This window comes from Pezoporus occidentalis, unplaced genomic scaffold (assembly GCF_034315485.1).
Source record: "Pezoporus occidentalis ecotype Australia unplaced genomic scaffold, CSIRO_AGI_Poc_V1 ctg37, whole genome shotgun sequence".
NCBI lineage: Eukaryota > Metazoa > Chordata > Aves > Psittaciformes > Psittacidae > Pezoporus > Pezoporus occidentalis.
The window spans coordinates 8,048,458-8,069,877 of NW_026915691.1; the positions used below are offsets into that span (position 1 = coordinate 8,048,458).

A 21,420-nucleotide genomic window follows, 5' to 3' on the forward strand; every position below is an offset into this window, starting at 1 on the left:
TTGTATTTTAGTGGGGTTGGAGGGGAGGGAATTGGTTATCTTCATGCTAATATGTTGCTTGTTTACTTCAGGTGGCAGAGGTGATCTTTCCAACAGCAGAGAACACATTGGTGGAGCTAATGAGACTAAGGAGTTTGGAAGCCAAGGAAGTTACTGTTCGAACACTCTCTGCACAAGGGGAATCAGTGGATTCTTCTGTTGCTGCCATTCCATCTGATCTACTGGTGCCTCCAACCCCTCACCCCAGAACTGCTCCCAAATCTAAGCCATTAGCAAGTGCCGGAGCCCCAGAAACCAAAGAAGAACATTTAGGTCCACATTTGAAAATGGATGAGTCATGGGAGCAGACTCGTTCGGCATCCCCTGTTCATGGACACATGCTTGAGCCCCCTGCTCCCAACTTCCACAGCCCGCTCCAGGGGAGGAGGTCTCCATCACCCAACCGAATACTCCCTCAACCTCAAGGCACGCCTGTCCCAAATACTGTTGCAAAAGCCATGGCAAGAGAAGCTGCACAACGAGTTGCAGAAAGCAGTAGGGTAAAGGCAAACTTTTTCTTTCAAAAAGGCTTTTTTTGTTTAGGCTGGCTTTATTCATTGTGGTACTTTCCATCAAAGAATTTTTTCATCATATGCTTTAAGGAACAGCTAATTATTCCTAAACCCCAAAGATCTGTAGTTTGAGAAGAAGCAGTGTGCCAGAATTCTGTGCCATCTTCCACAAATATGCTTGTAACCATAAAGGTCAGCTTTTGATTGGCATAGGAAGCCCATAACAGTACTAGAAATGTTGTCTCCAAAAATGCAGAACCTTAGTTCTGGGCAGGAGGTAGTAATCATCAAAGTTTGTGCTTGGATCCTGCAGGACTCAAAAGGGAGGCTTATGCTTACGTGAGAAAAGTCAGCCAAGTTCAGAAGTACTTTGAAAGAGACCAAAGCAATAAAGGGCAGTGTAAAAATGGGTCCCTAAATAGACAGCTAGACAAAAGTCCTGAGCAGACTTACTGTGAGAGCTAATCTTTTTGACAATTCACAAAGAAAAGTCTAATAAGGGAATCTAACCAGCAGACAGAGACATGCTTGTATGCTAAACCCAGCTGAATAATTCTGGGTCAGTAAGGTTTGCTGAATACATCTATATGCATGTGTATATTTCTGGCTCTTGTTTATAAATAAAGCAGCCTGGCATAAATGTAATAGAGGGAGAAAAGGCAATTTGTTTGGCATTCTGAGGTGAAAGTTGATTTAAAAACTGTATAGGGAAAGAGAATTAAAATACTTCCTCTGGTTTTGAAAATTGCTGACATAACATGCACTGAACCGTGTTTAATTACGTTAATTTTAGTGATGCTTGAAACGTTTAATTCAGGGATCTGGACAGAATTTTACAGGTGGATTCACTCTAAATTAAGTCAAATAGTGCCAATGGTATTTGTCATGTTTAGTGCCCAAAAGTAGAAGTTCTTCCCTTGCAGTAGGCTGCTGCAGAAGAAGCAAAATGCTGTTGTAGTGACTAGGCTGTCTCCTAAACCTTTGTCAAGGGGAAATTAGCATCTTTGTTAGCAGCCTCTGACTGTAGAATATTGAGAACTTTGACGTAAGTGGTACAGGGAAGAAAGCTGGCAGCTGAGTTGATGCTCACATAAAAGTGTATAATTGTTTATGAGCAAGGATAATACAAGCAGCAAAAAATTCTTGAAAACTCAGGTTACAGTCAGGAAACCAAGATTGCTTTAAACCATGAGTGTGTTTAAATGTTGGGTTCTTGAGTCCTAATGTCTTATATTTGCCGTTTCTTCCACTGATTGCAGGAACCGTCTGCTTCACAATTTTCTTGTTGCTTTCTAGATGGAGAGGAGGAGTGTTTTTAGTGAAAGGAGTAACGTAGTCCAGTATGCCAACTCAGATGAGGAGGAAGATGGCTATGATTCTCCTCATGTCAAAAGAAGGGGGGCTTCAGTTGATGATTTCCTGAAAGGGTCAGAACTTGGAAAGCAAGTGAGTAGCCTGGTTGTGTTACTGTCTCAGGTGTCTCACATGAAACAAGGGCTCAATGAAATTAAATTCTTTGAAGCCTAAAAAGATGAAGCTCTGTTATGTACTAGGAATTTCGTCAAAGCTAAATGTGAAATCTCTTGTGGCTGCAAGTATTCTCAGGTCTGATTAGGTTTCAAATTTAGTTTTCATGTAAGGCTGAAAGAATTCCTCATTGCTTTAAAACACTGTGTCAAAAAATGCACTTTGAGAGATAGTGCTGAAATTATGACTGGCCAAACAGCTACAGTGTGTTAAGTGTAACTTGATTATTAGACGTTTATTTTATAGCTTCACCTACTTGTATTTTAATTGCTCATTTGCATTATTTATGAAAAATGCTCAGTCTACCACTGGGTTTGTTAGGCAAGAAGTAATTGGAGAAAATTGGAGAAATCTCATCTATGATGGCCTTCTCCATAAGAAATTATTAGCTGGCTAATTTCATTATAATGGCCATGTGCTGCCAGTATCTTCCAGAAGGAACTGCTATTCCATGTGCTGATTCCCTATCTAAAGTCTTTTCTTCACTACTACTGGGGGAGGAAGGAATGCAGTAATTTCTAGAATTCTAGTGCTTCTAGAATACCTGATCAAATATTCCTCTGCAATCTGACAGTCAGGTGACTCCATTTGAAAATTCAGAAATATTAAGTTCTGTTCATGGTCTGATTTGTTAGATGTTTGCAGAGGCCACTCCTGTTTGAGAGAATGAAAGCTTCAAGTTTCATTAGCTGGCTATATCACACAATGGTGGTAACATCCTGCAAGAATTAAATGCTGATCACTTTTAAATTACAATGTGATGTAACAAGCATCTGTGAAGAGCAGGTGATACGAGAATTATCTTAGGGCCTTTACAGTTTGGTCAGCAAGTGCACTGATGCATGAAGGACCTCATGATTTAAGAATCAAGGAATTCAATCAAGACTAAAACTAGGTTGGGTGCTGTGAGTGCAGACATCCTTTTTTGTATCACCTATGGGATTAAGATTGGATTTCTTGAGTTGGGAGCTTAAGTGGGCAAAAAAATTGAAATCTGGTCTTTCCACTAGAACAGACCAGCAAGCTGCATGCTGTAATTTATATGTAGCTATTAGTCTGCTATGCAAACCTAGGATGTGCTCTAGTCCTCATTGGTGTTAAACAAGGATTTTCAGCTTTACAGTCAGTAAAGATTTTTTCTCTTTCATCCTGTCGATTAGCCTCACTATTGCCATGGTGAAGAGTATCATACAGAGAGCAGCAGAGGTTCTGACTTGTCTGATATTATGGAAGAAGATGAAGAAGAGCTGTACTCAGAAATGCAGCTGGAGGATGGAGGAAGGCGACGAGTTAGTGTGACTTCACACAATGCACTTAAGGTAAGTAAGTGTGGCTGTAGAGAAACCTTGGGAGGACCTCCATGCTTTGATTCTTTGAACATTTCTGTTAGTTATGGATTTTGCAGACCATTATAAATCACACTGTTTGGTAGTCCTAGAACTGGGGTGAACCTTGTTTATGATGTCATTGTTTATGATGTAAAGTAATACATGTAATTGCTTTTGGGTTTTGCATTATTTGATAGCTGATCTTTTAACTAACTGACTGTTTTCCTGTATGTAATTGTTGAAGTTGCAATTTCTGTTCTATACTTGGGGACCTTTCCCATGTCCACACAACAATATATTACAACATGTGCTACCCAGACAGTGAGCTGTTTCTGAGCAGGGAGTTTTATATAAACAGCCATGCATACAGTAAAAGAACAACTTAAGTTTTAAATGTCTGAGTAATTTGTCTCTGTTCTAGTACTAGTCCCATCTCCTCCACAGGCTTTAAAGCATGCTTGTAAGAAAGGGAGTTGGGTCAGCTTTGTTTGAGAAACGCTTTATTAGCGATTCTTGTGCTCTAAGGAATCACAAGAGACAGGAAACACCTATCAGAAATATTGCTTTAACACTGCACAGCAATGTTCATCCTGAAAGACAGCTTCAACATAACAACTAAAGCATACTTAGAATGTTGAACCTACCTAATACAGAATATATATTTCCCATAGTATATTAATACATGTAAATTGTGTTTGCTTTTAATGTGTCTAGCAATTACACTAAATCGTGTTTTTGTAGAAAGCTGCATGACTTGAACTACAGGGAAACTCGGGTTGATTTTTCATCCTGTATGCTCTTACTTAACTAAAATCCAATACTAGTTTCTCCTGCATACAAGAATTTTGACCATTCTTGTAACTGTTTTCATTCAGTTCTTTGATACTGTCATCTGGAATGAGACAGGTACTTCTGAAAAGAAAAAATAATCTATTACTCTGCTAATATAAAGGTTGAAAATTAGATCTTAACGCATGCCTCTTCTGTTCCCTTACTCTGGGAAAAAGTGAATTATCCATACACTGTTCTTGTTCTTTGTGCTTCAGAAAGTATATTTACTTCTTGGTTTTAAATTAGTATTGCCAATGTTGCTATTTAAATGAAAGGTTCAGACTGTTAATTGGTGTAGTAAATCATTTCAGACCTGTTCAAGTCTGCAGGCAGACTTCTCTCATGTAGTAGTGTATGGGAAGGGTACGGTTGGTTGACTCATTCTGCAGAAGTGGAATTCAGTATATGAATACTGCCTAGGGAATCATGGATGTCTGAGTCTCATTTGGAGGATATGGCCCACCATGCTGATATGATTTCTGATAGAAAATGCAGGTCAGATTCTGCTCTCAAAGTGCTTGGTAATTTCCCCTTTTTCACTAGATGCAGTTTCCCTTTGCAATAGCAGTAATTAACAAAAGAAATGAAGCCGTGTTTGCTGAATTTTCCATGATGTCAGCAGATTCCTGTTCCTCTTGCATCTGAAAGTATGCCAGCCATGCCTTGCAGCTGTAATTGAGAATTCTCTCCCAAATTAATAGATGCCCCAAGAAAACATTTTGCATGCAGGTATATATTTGCTTTACTGGGAGGTTATTATTCAGTCCAGCGGTTCCCCAAAACAAAGGCTGACATTGGTGATCAAGGGAAAATTCAACTCACTCACCTGATCTAGCATTCTGAAATGGGGGATGTTTGAGCTCCAGTCAAAACTAACCATGTTCATATTTATTGACTTTTTTCTACTTTTATGGCAGTTTGTCTCAAAAGTTTCACAAGAGTGATACATGTTTTAAAAAGGAATGAAAACAGATAAAACAAATACAAAGTAACTTTGAAAGTTCCTAGTGCCTGAAAAAGGAAGATGTCCAAAACCCAGTGAAGTTTAATATGCTCAGAGAGAGAGGTATTGCTGAAGTCTCCAAGATGATCTTGTCACTATTTATGGGTGCTGTTGTGTCCAGAGACCTACCTCATCTGGGCATTGAGTAAATAAGTACAAGGAGGGGTGATCTCCGTCATGTAGCCTCTATAAACCATGTCAGTCAAAACCGACACCTCCTGCATCATTTTTCGCTCATCTCAAAGTCCAGCAAAGACACTGCATAGGCCTCTCTTGTCACACCAGCCCATGTTTGTGTAGATGTAATAGAAAAATTACAAAATGTGCCTGTTGTGTTCTGAATGCTTGTTTTAGCCAGGCTGGGATAGTTTTTACCTACTTGTGGTATAAACAGAGACTTTTGCTTCTGCTAATAGGCTGATTTCAAGTACTGGTTTTATCAAGCAGGTATGAGATTATGAAGGTTTGATGGCAGTGCTGTCAGTGCAGGCTGCCTCTCAGGGTCCTTTCTGTGGAAGCCAAGCTGTGAAAATGGTGCAGGTGTTTTACAAAGGATGTAAATAGAATAGCTCTCCTCTGGCAGATTTAATATTCCCTATTCATAGGATGCTTTAACAGATGCAAAGCAAGAAAGCTTGCTAGAGCAGAATTTTAATTCTCAGATATGGGTTCTGGTTACAAAGAAAAATCACATTGCAATTTGGCATGGGGCAAGGAACATACTAAGCATTAGTGCTGTGTTTTAATGCCATTCTCATTCACCATGCTGAAACCTGTATGCGGCTTTTATTGCTTTGTTTTAAATGCATGGGTTTATTCTTGTTAAGAGCATCACTCAGTTGTTTGTACTGACTTCTCATGTTGTATCTGACATCCGGCAACTTCTTAATCATGTCTTTATTTTTCACAGATTCTCATTTAAAGCATGACATCCTTTTCACTAAATAAGCTGCATGTCTTATGTTTGCCATTGCTCTAAAACTAATTCTGTCTTTATTTTTCTTTTCTTCTCCCTTTTCCCTCCCATTTTATTTTTGTCACACACTGTTTGTTCCCTGTCTGGTTTTTAACATTACATAATTTTAAGGAGTGCGATAAGACCACTGAAGCCACTTATTTGGAGCAGCCTGATTTTTCACAGCAGATACATCACAGTAAAAAGCTTTTCAGTATTCCAGAAGTAGCTGAAGAGGATGGTGAATACTCTGAACTGCTGTACAAGCAGGGTTTAGGTATGCCCTATAAAAAGAATCCCACAATAGCTAGAGACTCTAGACCACCTAGGCCCTACAATCAAGACCAGCAGCACAACTTCTGGTACCCAGCCAAGCACAGAATTTCAGGCATGGAGGATTTTGCCGCAGACGACAAAGGATGTAAATATAGCCGGTCTTTATCGAGGAGCCCAGACAGTGGACTAGACTGTGGAAGTGAAGAAGAAGAATCTCGCTTTAATTTCAGATATACTTGTGATTCAGTTTCTGCCAACGTTGCATCTAGCTGTTGTGCAGAGACCGCTAACTGTTCGTGCAGGAAAAGCATGAGGCCACTGCTTGCTCGCAGGAAAACCTTAACCAGACAAACCAGCATCGAAGAGGATTTTGGTGACCTGGGTCCTTCCTTTGTAGAGCCCAGGAGTGAACAGGTCAAGCCCAGTTATGAGAAAAAGTATGAGACTCAGAAATGCACTAGAACAGATAATTTGTCTAATGAAGATGTTCAGGGAGGCTGGAAGACCGACTTAAAAATGGCTGACTCTAGGGCAGCTGGTCCACTTGCAAAGCCATCCCACAGAGATGCAGAAGACTCTCTGGTGTGTGAAATAAATCTTCCTTCTAACATCTGCTTGCCAAATCAGTCTGGTTTCTTTCCTTTTCCCCCTTTTTTTTCCTTCCTCAGTTAATTTTTAGAGTCCATCTTTTGGGCCTCTCTGCTACATTTTTTCCTCTTTTTTTTTTCCCCTCCCCATTCATTTTTATTATTTATTATTCCACATTTTTCTTTCCAGTCCTCTTTTGTGTCATGCTGCAATCAGTTTAATTTGCTTTACAATGATTTTCCCACAGAACAAATTACAATAATGGCTGCTTTTATTAAAGGACAACTGAATCTAAATTTTAATTAAGGGTTAGCTGAACTATAATTCTTCCAAAAGACTGTTTTTCTTTATTTTGCCCATCTAAATGTCGCTTTTGTTAAAAAAGCTTCATTTTAACTGGAAAAATGTTTCATCAGTCATTTTTTATTTGATTTTTTTGATGTCAAGGATGTCATTTCGTCATGTTGTTTTTATTCACCTCATTCCCAGAATTTTCAGGATATGCTCTTTATCATGAAACATCTCTGGACAAGAATCAAGATTCTCCCCCCAGTGTGACAGTGACCCAGATTTATGGAGTCACAGGTTTCATCATATTTCCATTTTCTACCTTATCTGCACTGTCACTACTTTGCCTTCCTTTTTAGACCATCTCTTCTTGCCTTTGAAGTTGCAGACTGCATCTCTGCATGAGAATGCAGGCAAACAGCTTCTTCCAAAGGGAGAGGCCAGGGCCATTCCATATCTTTCAAGGATGCCTCTGTGTGATCTTGCCTATTTGCATTTCTGTCCATTAATGTATAGAAGAGTCTCCACGCTTTGATAGACGCATCCTTAGGCTTCCCTGCTCCCTAAAGACCAAAGCAAGTTCTTTACCCTCTCAGTCTGCAACAGTGGAAACCTCAAATCTAATGTGTAGAAAACAGCTGCCTGCTCTTCTAGCCTAGCAGTTTATGCTGAAATGATCCTTAAAAATTTCACCCACTGAAATTGGTGCCCAAGCTGAATTAATCTCAATGACTGCATGATAAATGCTCTGGAGAGCATTAAAATAGTACCATTTGGTTATTAAAATAGCAACACTTCCTGCAAGGGTAGTGAACAGAAAGAGCCAGCTGTGATGTGAGATGAAGTGTCTACACTCCCTTCTACATATTTCAATGACCTTTAAAAGGCTTTAACAACTGAAGGCCATTATAGGAAAGCAGTGTGCTCAAAGAACAGAAGGATGTACACTTGTTCCCATGCTGCAAACTGGACAAAGCTATAGCTGAATGCAAAGAAAGGCTTGTCTTTCAGTGCAGGCCAGTCTCCACAGCTCTCATGACTGATTGTACTGCTCTTCAGGAGATTGTAACATCATCTTAGCAGCAACAACAAAGGCAAAAGAATATGTCAAAAATTATTCTTTTCTTTTCTTTTTGTTCTGATGTGTGACTGCTGGTTACAAAACTCTGCCATAAATCAAGGAACCATTTTTTCTTTTGCAGGTTTGCAAGGCAACAGTATTTACTTTTCAGCTAACCTTTCAGTTAAAAACTAAGTTTAGTTGCCTTTAGAGCTTATGCTTCCAAATGTGATTGACCTGATTAATGTCCGACCGTGTAACCGTAATACTGCCGTGCATGTAACTTACAAACCTGTTTTTTTGTTGTTGTCTTTTAGCTTTTAGGTAATCCATCATCTGCAGGACGGCCTGAAAGGGTGGAGCATGCAGGGCGAAGGTCCTCTCATGGCAGTGCAGTGCCACAAAGGTCTCGACCAATGTTGGTCCCTTCCATTGGTTAGTTGGACAGATTGGTGCATTTCTGTTCTTTGCAGCTCAGAGTTGGGAAGGTGGTCCTTAAAAAAGAAACATCAGACACTTGTCTTGAGCTGGGGTTCCTCTTAGTTTAAATGGGATGAAATGGAACTAAAACCATCTCCATCTAAATATGAGTGTTCCGGGGTCTCACAGGGGGCTGAATCAGTAGCCATTGACATCACTGGGAGTCTTGTCATTGAATTTAGTGGGTATTGGAGCTTTTCTAAGCTTGGTTAAACTTAGATACTGTTCGATTTTATCTAAGAAGAAATTTGCAGGCAGGCTGCTGTAGGGTCAGTAAAATGAATGTACCCATTCAGCCATCCATTCAGCCATCCATCTTTCCATTCATCAACTGTCATTTTGCATTCACTTTCCATTTTCTTGACTACTTTTTGGAATTCAGATGGGAAAATGGAAGCTGTTAAATGTAACAAGTTTGTGGAACTTCCATGCATTTACTAGATTTGGTATTTCTTACAGAATCATCCCTATTCTGGTTTACTAATGACTTAAACTATATGCTGGTGTATACCTGAAAATCCAAAAAGTAGTGCAGAAAAGATAATGGAATCAAGACACTGTGAAACAAATACTTATCTGTTAAAACTTGCACTCTGTACTGACAAATAAGAAACATTCACACTGAAAACCAGAAAACACGTGCAAAAACCAATGCAGGAAGAGTTCTGTGAGCTATTAGCAGAACTTTACTCCATGAAGAGGTAAAGTTGGTCTGGTTCCTGTCCCTAACCTGACCTTTAATTTGTGAATACAGTAGGCAATGTCAGGCAATTCTCACCTGTCATTTCTGTGAATAAGAGCCATCACAAATGGGAATTACCAGAAGGGAAGAAACTAATCATTAAGGAATGCTTTCAGTATTAAATATTATTTTTCCCTTTCCATAGAATCCTCCTAAAATGCCTGTACTGTAAATTAAAAGCAAAATCCTACTGGTGGGCACAACTGTTTGATATCTAATAAATAATAATAATTATTGAAACCATAGATCAAAACACACACACAGCTGTCATGCACGAAGCTGTCTTACTGTCTTCAATGTAGAACAAGTGTTCAGAGGCTGATCATCATCCCACACCCTGGTGTAAACCAGGATAATCTTCACAGATGTCAAGGAATTACTCTGCTATGAAATGGGGGAGAGTCAGCTTGAGGCTGGCTGTTGAGCTTCTGGTGACAGGTTATTGTTAGCTGAACCAAGTAGCTTTTGGGTGCTGCTGTGAAGAACATTAGTTTTTTGTGTCCCGTTTCTCTGAAAGCAGCCTTTTTTTAACTGAGGAGTAAAGAATTCTGGTTTACGTTTGTAATACTTAAAGCAAGTTTTGTATCGAAGTTCTTTCTATTATTTGCTAAAACATGTTTTTATGAATAGCAAGCAGATAGGTTTGAATTAACCCTTTGGGCTCCTTTTAATGTTCATTTTATTTAGAAAGGGAAGTGTTTAAATTTACCGAGGTTCACTTTATATCAACAAAGTCAGGACATGGAAACCGCTAAATTCTGACCTCACTGCTCAGTAGCTCAATAGCAACTGCTTAGGAATGAGAGACATTAATTACTGTGCTCAAACAGATAAATAGAAAAAAAAATCTCAGATTTTATTTCTTTCATTGGTAGTTAAGGAATGATTTGGTGTATTCGGTGTTTTGTACAACCCATTGGTGCTCTTTGGGGAAGTTCCATAAGGAATAAGTTAAAATTTTGTCTAATGCTGGTAACAAGCAAACCAGTGAGCAATAGGTACAGTAGCTAACAAATAAAATGGTTTGCTGTGAAGCTGTTGAAAGGCCTTAATGTGGTTTAGAGTCTGAATGCTAATTTCTGTCTGAAAGGCCAGTGATTAAAATTGTTGAGAGGTCTGCATGCGATACTTCTCACTTTCAGCATCATACTGTATTAAATCACTTTGAGGACAAGTGAAGCAAATGTAAACACTTGATAAAACTCTGCACAAAAGTTGCTTCCTGTAAGCCTGCTGAGAAAGAAAAAGCCTGGAAGATGAGAGATGTATCAAGAGTTCAGATGATGTGGTAAAAGTAGGGCACACAAAAGCATATAGTAGTGCATTGTAGAAACTTGAACCCACTGTTCAGAGCTCCCACTGACAGAGGAAGTTAACCCTGAATGAGGGCCACAAGTGTGGTTTTGGGAGAAGGAAGGTATTATAACTGCATCATGATAATATGTAGTTCCACAAACGCAAAGCAGAGTAAAATAAAGGGAAAGGAGGAAGTAAATACAACTGAGCCAAAGTTAAAACTGTTTAAATACAGGAAACTGGTGCTGGTCTCAGCATACAGCGTAAAACCACGGGTTCCAAATCTCTTGGCAACAGCTTACTCCTTTCCGTACATGCCTGGAGTTTTTGCTGTGTTGTTCAACAAAGGGGTCACCTTAGTGATGGGAAGCTCTTAGGGCAGCTCTGGGAAGTTTAATTAGCGGGAAAGACTTTCAGAATGTAATGTTCTTAGGATTCAATGATCAAACCTCTCTCCACAATGTTCCAGAATTTATATTCTTTGAGGTAATTTCTCCGTTAAGCTGTAAATACTTGAGTATCTTCTTGCAGGTAGGATTGAAGTAAATGAATTAATTTTTGTTTTTAGGTTGATACTTTAGAAGGTGAAACACAGTTTACAGTGCTCTTGACCTTGCAGATCTGGCAGGTAGGATTGTTTAAACCTCGTAATAAACGATGATTCCTATCCAACAACTTAACAAACGATATTTACAGTGTGTGAACTTTCAAAAGCATGAAATTCAGATGCTTTAAAAAGAGAAGGTGCACATTTCTGTGATACCCCTGCTGAAGAAGGATTTCTAGAGGCTGAGACGTCTGGCAAAGCTTATGCAGTGTTTATCTGTCCTACTATATGCAAGTCAGAAACCAAAGGTAGGCAAAGCCTGCCCGCAGGAGCCTCCGCAAAGGCAACTATACAATATGTTTTAATAGATCATTCCCTTTTTCTCCATAGAAATTACAATGGACAGTAACAGTGAAGGCGGTCGGTCTCGGTCAGGTAGTGAGGGAAATATTTCACCTGTAGAAGAAGAAGCTTATTATCGCAGCATTGGTGGACACAAGAAATGGCCTCAGCAGCGTACCATGGCCTCTGAATCTAGATACGGTATGCCGAACGTTATTCCTCCTTTGACAGACACATTGTAGAGCTGCGTGTTAACAAGTGTGGGTTCTGTATGACAACATTGCATGCAATGCAGAATGCCAGGGGAACCTAGCTCGTGAGTCCTGTCTGCTCCCAGGTAAGTTTCTTCAGCTCAGCTGTAAGGGACAAACAGCCCTTAGTCCTCTGTCCTGACACTGCTGTGCAGCCTTTCCATACCCAACCGAGCCCAAGCCCAGTGCATTGCATGAACCTCTGTGAAGCTATGCTGCTACTAACGCCAGTCAGTATGTACTGTACACACCTGAACAGCATCCATCCATATGACCACATTTCCCCTTGATTCATACAGCCTGGGCAGGGACAAACAGTAGCTGGTATATCACAACCCAATGCCCTATAATAGGAAGCAGTTCAATGTTGCTCTGATTTACAGCTTTGGGCTAAACAAACGTTTGGGATCTTTTCAGTGACCACAGAGGACTTTGGCTGTGTCACTTGAAGACAAAAATTATTCTTATTTTTAGGGATAATTACATTATAATGACAAACTTGCATTGCATAACTAAGGCAATTATACCTACTACTGATAGTATTTGTTGCTTCATCAACATAGAAATCATCACATGATCAACATCTCAATTTTCATAGTTCATAACACACTAAATTGAAGTGAAACAGTTAACCCATAAAAGCAACCCAGGCCATATATAGAATTTAGAAACACATAAGGCATTAGGGGTTTTTTTGTTGGTATCTGCAATGAAACAAAAGGGGTCCTGAAATTTAGTGTAATCATAATTTAATGTTGAGTTTTAAACAAATCTGACTGACTGCAACCAGATCATCAGCTTGTGTATGTTGGTGTATATGTGGTAAATTTAATGCAGCTATGATTGTGACTGTGCATCAGTTGGGAATCTGGCTGGCTGCATCCAAAGACTGAACTTTTACATACACGATTCTGTGTGTATGTGTATGATACACAGCTTTGCCTCTTGAAAGCATTAGATAAGTGGCTGATGAGCTAATCAAGAAATTGCTTTCTGGTTCACTGAAGCAAACGTGACTGAGTCAGATTGTTACAGGCAGTGCTTTTAGCAGAGACACCTTTGGCTACAATTGATGTTTGCAGCAAACCCCCAGTAACTGCACTTGGGGTTGGATGCACAAATTGGTATTTTTCATTTACAAAACACCCCTCAACGCACCTGGTGGGCCCGAGTATGACTGTAACCTGACTGTGGGAGAAGGGCAGAACAGGGGAGAATCCCATTCTTCGTGTCCCATTGCTTTCTGTCCCATATATGTCCTTCTCCGACACTTCCTTTCTGTGCTTTGTGCCTGCGTAAAGCTTCTTGGCTGGAATTTTTCCCTGCCCTTTTGCTGTTCTGCACTTTTTCCCTGTTCACACTCTTTCTTGCACTCTGGACCCAAGAGTTCATAGCTGTTCCCTTAAAGCTGTGACCCTCTAAAATTTTTTCCTGGTAGTTTAAAAATATCAAATGTTAAATGCATCTGATGTAGGGGCAAAAAGAGAAATTTTACCTAAAATGTTCCATATTGAATGTTTGAACTGCTACCAAAAAATGGGAGAGTTCCATTTGTAAGGGGAGATTACAGTAAAAATCGTCTTACTATGAAAATTGGTTGGGAAGACTTTGATACAGTTGAACTACATTTCCATCATAATTCATAACATCACTTTCTCAATTGATTCATTGTGAAGGATCTTGTGAACTGGATGATAAGTGTTGACTGAGCAAAGAACAAAAGTAGGTGACCCGCTGAAGTGAGTGGGATGTGCACTGTAAGCCAAGTGTTTCACAAGTGGCTTGTGGTTTGGAGGGCTTTATGTCTGGGGACTTCGTATGTCTTGAAAGAGCCTTTTTTTTTGGGAAGGCACTGCCACATGCTCTTTCAAACAAAACTAAAAGCCTTTGAAACCTGTCAGTCAAACACTGTTTGCCGTTTGGGCCTGATTTTCTAATTCAGTTTTACTGCAGTCCATCCTTAAGTGTGTTGTTGAATCATGGACATTCTCCAAGACGTTTGAAAAGTGTGAAAGATAGGAGCCAAAATGCCAGTTCTGATTTTTTATGCCCTAATTGATTTGGTGCCAGATTCCAGTGCAGTGTCATTCGGGGATGATCTTTCCTCAGGAGCCTGTTAATGCAGTTGAATACAGCCATAGCTAACTATTTCTGGTGGATTTTAACACATAAATGTTTGGGTTGGTCTGGGGCACTGCTGGCTATGTTAACTATTGACTGTGTTTAAACAAAGTCATAGGCAGTGTATCTCCAACACTGAAGTAATAACTACTGAAATGTATTTCTTCTTGCCTGTCTGGAGAGAAGAGGTTATAACCATGTTTTAAACCTGGTACCTAAAACATGGTCTGTCAACACAGCTGGGATGGGTGTTCTTGTGTCCATGAAGAGCAGAAGCAGCTGTGCTGGAAATCAGGTGGCTCCAAAGCATGGTTCTTTTTGCAGTAATGATAAAGCCTATCAGACTCCTCATACCACTCTTAACATGCTTCATTAATTTATGGCAAGCTCTAATAAACCTAACAGAAATGGCTTTCTTACCTGAGCTGCATTCACATGTGTAAATGTCAGTGTGGTGTCAGGGATCAACACCACGTTCCGTGCATGCTCATCATTACATGCTTTTTAGGAAAATAACAACTTGCTAATTCAAAACCCAACATTGAGCTTAAAAGGAGGTGCCAGTGAGGCACTGGGGTTTCACTGAAATGCCAAGCGTTTTTAACTGGAATAGGTCAAAGCTGAGGCCAGAACAACAGTTCTGAACTGTTCTTTTCTGGATTTACTTCCATAGATGGCTATGGTGGTCATGACCATCTTTCTCCAGATATTTATGAAGAATCAGAAACAGATCCTGGCACAGAAGATCTTTCTACTCGAATATTTGTTGCACTCTTTGACTACGATCCACTGACAATGTCCCCAAATCCTGATGCTGCAGAAGAGGAGCTGCCATTTAAAGAAGGACAGATCATTAAGGTGGGATCTAAACCCAAAGGAAAGGAAGGATCTTGTTTTACAAGCAGGTGTCCTTTGTTCCCTGTGGAGAAAGCAACTTGTGTGACTAGTGACTAAGGGGTTTATTCCTCCAGAGGTTCAGGCTGTAAATCTGAGTGGATCTGGAACCTAATATCTAATGCTAGTGGCTTAAAAATAGTTAGGGAATGGACACAAATCTCAGTGTTGCTATAGTTAGGGGCAGACTCAATTAGAGATTTAGGTGCCAAGGCCAAAATTGTGACTCTGAAGCCCTCTATGCCCATTGCCACAAGTCCTGCAGGAAGAACTGCTTCAGAGAGGATGTCTCTTTCCTGCAGAGGTAGTGTTTAGTGTTGCACCTTCTTACGTACCAGAGCTGCTGTACATTTTAAATGTCAGGCACTCCTTTAATTCATGGAAGTACAGAAGTTAGGTATTTCTCTTTCCCAGTCTTCTGAAGGTGGGAAAACCACTCCCTTTCCTGACTGTGTGATGTCAAACACACACTTCCATGCCTTGGAACTGGGCATGGAAGAGAACTCTGCTCTGTTTCAGGTGGCAGGGACAGTGTTCTAGCCAGCCCTCCAGCCCAGCTTGCCTTGTCATATGCTTGTGCAGCTGCAAGGCAAAGCTGTGCCATTTGCTGTGCTCAGTTTTAAACATCAGCAGATTTTCTGCTGACTCAGCAAATGTAAACATCTCCTCCAGCAGCCTTTTGTGTAATTGATGTGGTGCAGGATGAGCAGAAATGAGAGCGGCAGAAGGAGCAGCTGCTGCGGTCCAAAGGGGGATTGAGATTTAACTGTGCTCTGGGACAGAAGCTATAAAAATACAGGCTCATTTGTTGCATTGCCTATTTCAAAGATAAAATTGTAACTTGGGCTATTAAAATACCGACTGCCTTCCACTGTGCTGGATTGGATCCTAGCAGATGTCCAGGTCACAATTTGTAATGTTAAATACTTTGTTAGATATGTTACTTCCCTCCCTATGTCAGATAAGACTTATGCCAAAAACATTAAGCTTGTTGAAAAGGGCTTGTTTTTCTATGCAAAAACGTTCATTTTACTCAGGTATTTTAATTACTTAATCACAAATATGTACATGTTTGGCACTGAGAAGTCTGGAGAGATCCCACATCTGATACTAACTCAGTGCTGTTAATATTTGGGACCATGGTGGTTACTGTTGGATCTGCTGCTTTGAATCTCTCATCACATTGCTCTGGAGATGGGTTAGTCTTTTCAAGACACCCACTGTACATGAGCTGAGCCAGCTGGGGGGGGGGGGAGGGGGTTGGGGTTTTTGTCCTTTTTTTTTTTCTTGTGGCACCTTTTTTTTCTTTTTGGGGGGGGGCAGTTTTGTTTTTTTTTTTTGTTTTTCCTGAGCAGAACCACTTGAGCCTAAATAAGGAACAGCCTGACCTGAGTCATCAGCGTGGCCTTAAGAACAGTGCTCTTGTTCAGTACAGGCCCTGACCCAGCCCCCTCTATCATTATCAGCCTTTATGGATTGACTGCGCTTTTGGAAGCTAAGAGAAATTTGGGCTTTACCTGTTCTTGCTGATGAATTTCACACTATTTTGATACCTTGGTTCACATCAGACAGCAGCAGAGCTCAAACAAGTAAATCCATCAAGTGTATTAACTGTCATACAGACATTTCTGATCTTATACAAGCAATTCTACTCAAAACACCACGGCTTTGGCACAGTTTGGCAAATGCTGCAGTTTGAAAGGAAGTTCTGCTGGCTCCAGAGTTGGTGCCATGTGAATAATTCCATAAACATCAGTGTAATCCCATAACTATACTTTCGGCTCAGCACAGGGAGAAACTGGTGGCTTCTAATGGTGCTTCTCAGGTTTTGTGCATTTCACTGCTAATGAAAAAAGACATTTCTGTCTTGACATTGTGCTGATGTTTCTAATAATTCAGATTAATTCAGTCATAATTCAGATTAACCAGAATTCCAGTTCTATAGCATCAGCCAGAGTAGTAGTCAAAAGGTAACAGAATCCCACATCTAAACTGTCATCTGTCTATGCTTTAGTCACCATTTAACCTGCATCAGAATTCCAAGTGCTAAAACCTTTATAGACCAACATTATCGCTCTTCGAATAACAGGTTTATGGGGACAAAGACGCTGATGGATTCTACCGTGGAGAAACCTGTACAAGGATTGGCCTTATTCCATGTAATATGGTCTCTGAGATCCAAGCAGATGACGAAGAGATGATGGATCAGCTCCTAAAACAAGGCTTTCTTCCATTGAACACACCAGTGGAGAAAATAGGTAAGAGAAAATATGCACACTTCACTGCTCCTGACTTTGGAGTGCTCTTAACTGGGCTGGAGCTGCTTTGCCTTTTGTTTTCACTATATGCAGATGCATCTTTTATAGCCATTTACTACACTGTGGGATACCAGTCAGTATCTGCATGACTTTATTCAACTAATATTTAATCTTGGTCGCATCTTTTTATATTTTGCCAGTATAAGTGGATTTTTTTGTTGTGCTCAGCTGTCAGTGTCCTGTGAAGTAGCTGAGAAATCAAAAGGACTTTAGCTTGGAATGGAGGAGAGGAGGCAGTTTGTGACAAAAATGTTGCCCTACCTGGTAATTTTTAACCAATTCTTCGGTTCTGGGATGTTTCTGAGAGAGCTGTTAGCATCCTACCCCCAACAGTTCACCTGCTTTAACACTTTAAAGCATTGTGTATTTTCTCTTTGGATTTAAATTGTTAGCCACTTAAATGAAGGAATGCTGCGCAGAGGATGCAGGAGACAGAGGGCAGGCAACTGTCCAGAAAGTATTTATGAAGTGTATGTGCTGTTTGGAAACCCTTACCTGTGTTAATAGGTTTGGTAATCTGTGACCCTTTTTTTATCACTGTGCTAGAGAGTATCAACACTGGGTGACATCGATGTGGGGACAAGTTGCAGCTTGTTTTCTGTTCAAAGTAACTTTAACAGCTTTCCTTCCCTTCCTCTCCTTGCGGCTGGAACAGAAAGAAACAGGCGGAGTGGCAGACAGCATTCGGTGTCCACGCGGAGGATGGTGGCTCTGTACGATTATGATCCCAGAGAAAGCTCTCCCAACGTTGATGTGGAGGTACTGACGGCCCATGGCTCTGCTCAGGGAGCTGCACCACTCCCTGAGCTGGTGTGCTCAAACATAGCTCAGAATTACAGACAGTGGTCAAGTGTTTTGGGGACAGATGGGTGTGACAAGCTCATGGCTCCTGAGCAAGTAGATTTCTGGTTCCTGTTCAGTGAAAATCAATGAACAGGCTTTGTAGGATTTGTTCAATACAGCTCAAGACATGTTACAGTTGGCTTTGGATGTATGCTGTGCAATGTATCTGCATACCTATGTACAGAACACAATTCTATATGCAGTTACAAAGAGTAAGGAATTATTATTTTCCAATTATTGTTTTCAGATTTCTGTTGTATGTTCCCACATTTTACTTGCCACAGGAATTAAAAATATGTTACAAAACCTAAATGACATGTAAACCCATACAGTTGAGAGGAGCCCAGCTCGTGTCCCACGGAGCCCTGGGGGTGTCTGGAACCCAAGTGGGAGAGGTGCTGGGGGTTAGCAAGCTAAAAAAAAAAATACATTTGAAAAATAAAACAAAGGTTTTGCTCTCAGCAGTTTAATTTGGAAAAGTATTAATGGATTTAGTATTAAAAATGTTCCCTTTGCCGAGCAAAACCTGCTCTGTAACCTCTTTCCTTTCCTGCAGGCAGAGCTGACGTTCTGCACAGGGGACATCATTACTGTCTTTGGCGAAATTGATGAAGATGGGTTTTACTATGTAAGTTGGCAGCTCTTCAGTCACTCAGACTGCTACACTGTAAGAGAAACTGTTACCACTCCTCTTCCTTGCCAGTCAAAAGTTATCTCCCTTTCTCTCCGGAGCCTACATTTGCTTCATTTAAAAAATTCACTGGAATTTTTATCCTGCTTCAGGGAGAACTTAACGGACAAAAGGGGCTGGTTCCTTCCAACTTCCTTGAAGAAGTGCCTGACGATGTGGAAGTGTTTTTGTCTGACGCGCCCTCGCGCTATGCTCACGATACACCGATGCGTACAAAAGCAAAAAGGGTAAGCACCCGAATAAGAAAATCTTCATGTTTTATTTTCCATTCCATTCTGTCTCATCTATAATTTAGACATTACTTTTAACATTTTAAATCCATCCACCCATTTAAAATTGTTTCAAATATATAAAATAAAACATGAGGGAAAATGCCTTGACTGAGCCTCCCACTAGCTCCTTACCGTTGTCAGTGGAGAAACCAAATTTACCATCCGATTGCAGTCGGTACATTACCTTCAGTTATAACTGGAGTTTAAGCAAGTAGTTACCTCATAATGCTCCTAAGCTACTACTATTACATGCAGTACCTAGAGGAAGGCAAAAGTCACTGTGGAGGGAAGTCTGGACCAGACGTTCCTCTGACCAGGAACTGTAACTGCAGCTGACTGACAGTATTCATCTCGGTCCTTATGGCTCCCTGTTCCAACTGGCAGTAGTTAATTGCCCAGAGACTTGTCTTTTATCAAAGACTAATCATGTTTAGAGTATCTCATTTTTGGTTTTGTTTCATCACTGCAATACTTTTATATATTATATATTTTATATATATTTTTATTTCTTTGCTCATCTGCTTGGAAACAGAAGAAGAGTGTTCATTTCACACCTTAATAAGGCAATGTAGCCTTCACGTAAGTGAGCAACTGAAGATACCAATAGAGATTTCAGTTAAGCTACCTGGCTCTCTAATGCAAGTCTTGAAACTTAATTGTGGGGAGAAAGAAAAGAAATATGTCTCCAAACCCCTTGGCCACAGAAGAACAGGCTCTACACTTGCACTGTACCTGGTCAAGTCAATCTAGTTTTTGCAGGAAACAAATCCTTTCAGAAGGAATCCTCAGTCAATTAGACCTCACTTGATGAAGGTCAGCGTTTGGAACATATTTCTTCCCAAGCTAAATGTTTGTTTCCATAGAAAGGCGCATTTGGTGTCTAACTGCCCTACAAACCACAGCTGCATATTGCATTGTTAGCCAAGCCGGGAGGGAGGAATTTCAAGCTCCTGTGCGGAGAGAAAAGCACAGACCCCCAGCCCTTACCGAGCACACACGAGCCGTAAGCCAACACGTGCAGTAGCTGCCGAGGGTATAGTTGGTTTTGAAACTCACTACACTCAAATCTAGCTACTTAAATTGTCTGCCTTAAAATGTGTTTTCCATAATCGATTATACCCCAGTTTGCCTAAGGCCAATGATTCAGCAATTCTGAAACCATCCCCTCACATGGTACAGTGTACCTGGATCTTTCCTAGAAAGAGCACGTTTGAAGTATCGGCAACTGTTTGGTTTACCAATGCAATAAACGTCTGTTACGGAACATGCAGCTCACTGGATGAATGCATTAGACTAAACATATGGTATCTTCAGGTGTACGTTGGGGTGCTTTACCAAGTCGTTTTTTTTTTCATTAGAATTAGACCTTGATTTAAAATCAAAGTAGGCTTGAAGCCCCTTTGCTTATCTCATTGTTGCACACGCAGCCAGTAAATTGTAGTGTTTTAACCTGAACTACAAAGCTAGCAGGGGTCCCCATGGCATGGATTCTACTGTGAAAATAGCATTTGAATTGGTAGTAGTGCATTTTGCCAGCCAGGCACTGTAGTTAGGGTAGGCTGAGTATGAGCAATTTCAGCATTTTCATTCAAGTGCTTTTGATGATTTAAAAAACAAAAGTAACAAAAAACCAAACTAGCTGTTTAAAATGTTTAGGAATGCTGTCATCTAACTATCGTACAAATGCTCACCTTCATTCAGCAACCTCATAGCTGCAGCACACACATCAAGCAGCCAGGGTCTTTAAGCTTTCTTTGATTGCAATTAAGGTTCATTTTAGATTTTGTTTTTTCTTTTTTCCTTTTTTTTTTTGTTTTCTTTCAAGCCAATGTGCCATCTTCTCAATCTGTACATAAAGTTTGCTAGCCAATTTTAAAGAAAAGGCATTTAAAACAAATAATCATGTAGCATTTTAAGTCATTTCCTCTGAAATGGTTTGGCTTCTATGGAGTGCTGATCTGTAGTAATTAACACACGTCTCTTAATTCCCTAGCTAAAAGTACCCCTCTTCATTTCTGTACTCTCAGAGTACTGAAATGCAAAACCAAAACCAGTTTTGTGGCTTTCGTAGCCAGAATTATGGCAAAAGGAGTGTCTTTAACTCCTTGTTTAAAGACGTGTAACCAAACCAGGGCTCTTGGAGTGTTTCCTATCGTCTCTACTTCCTCTCAAAACGTGTCTTTTCTGTAAGCCTGTACGCTGTTTTAAGCCACAAA

At 40.3% G+C, this 21,420-nt stretch overlaps 1 protein-coding gene across 10 annotated transcripts in view; it reads left to right on the forward strand.

Moving 5' to 3' along the window:
- Positions 1-21,420, forward strand: part of RIMBP2 (RIMS binding protein 2) — a 136,263-nt gene that overhangs the window by 113,146 nt on the left and 1,697 nt on the right. For 2 of the 10 annotated variants that reach the window (XM_062631588.1, XM_062631593.1), the window contains 11 exons: positions 72-539; positions 1,848-1,997; positions 3,239-3,397; positions 6,328-7,053; positions 8,725-8,842; positions 11,863-12,015; positions 14,860-15,044; positions 17,170-17,338; positions 18,054-18,157; positions 18,798-18,869; positions 19,025-19,159. In XM_062631588.1, the coding sequence (XP_062487572.1) occupies positions 72-539; positions 1,848-1,997; positions 3,239-3,397; positions 6,328-7,053; positions 8,725-8,842; positions 11,863-12,015; positions 14,860-15,044; positions 17,170-17,338; positions 18,054-18,157; positions 18,798-18,869; positions 19,025-19,159 (2,439 nt within the window). Of the gene's footprint in view, positions 1-71; positions 540-1,847; positions 1,998-3,238; positions 3,398-6,327; positions 7,054-8,724; positions 8,843-11,862; positions 12,016-14,859; positions 15,045-17,169; positions 17,339-18,053; positions 18,158-18,797; positions 18,870-19,024; positions 19,160-19,736; positions 20,823-21,420 lie in introns of those variants that run through there. The other 8 variants (XM_062631591.1, XM_062631590.1, XM_062631592.1 and 5 more) reach the window with 8 other exon arrangements.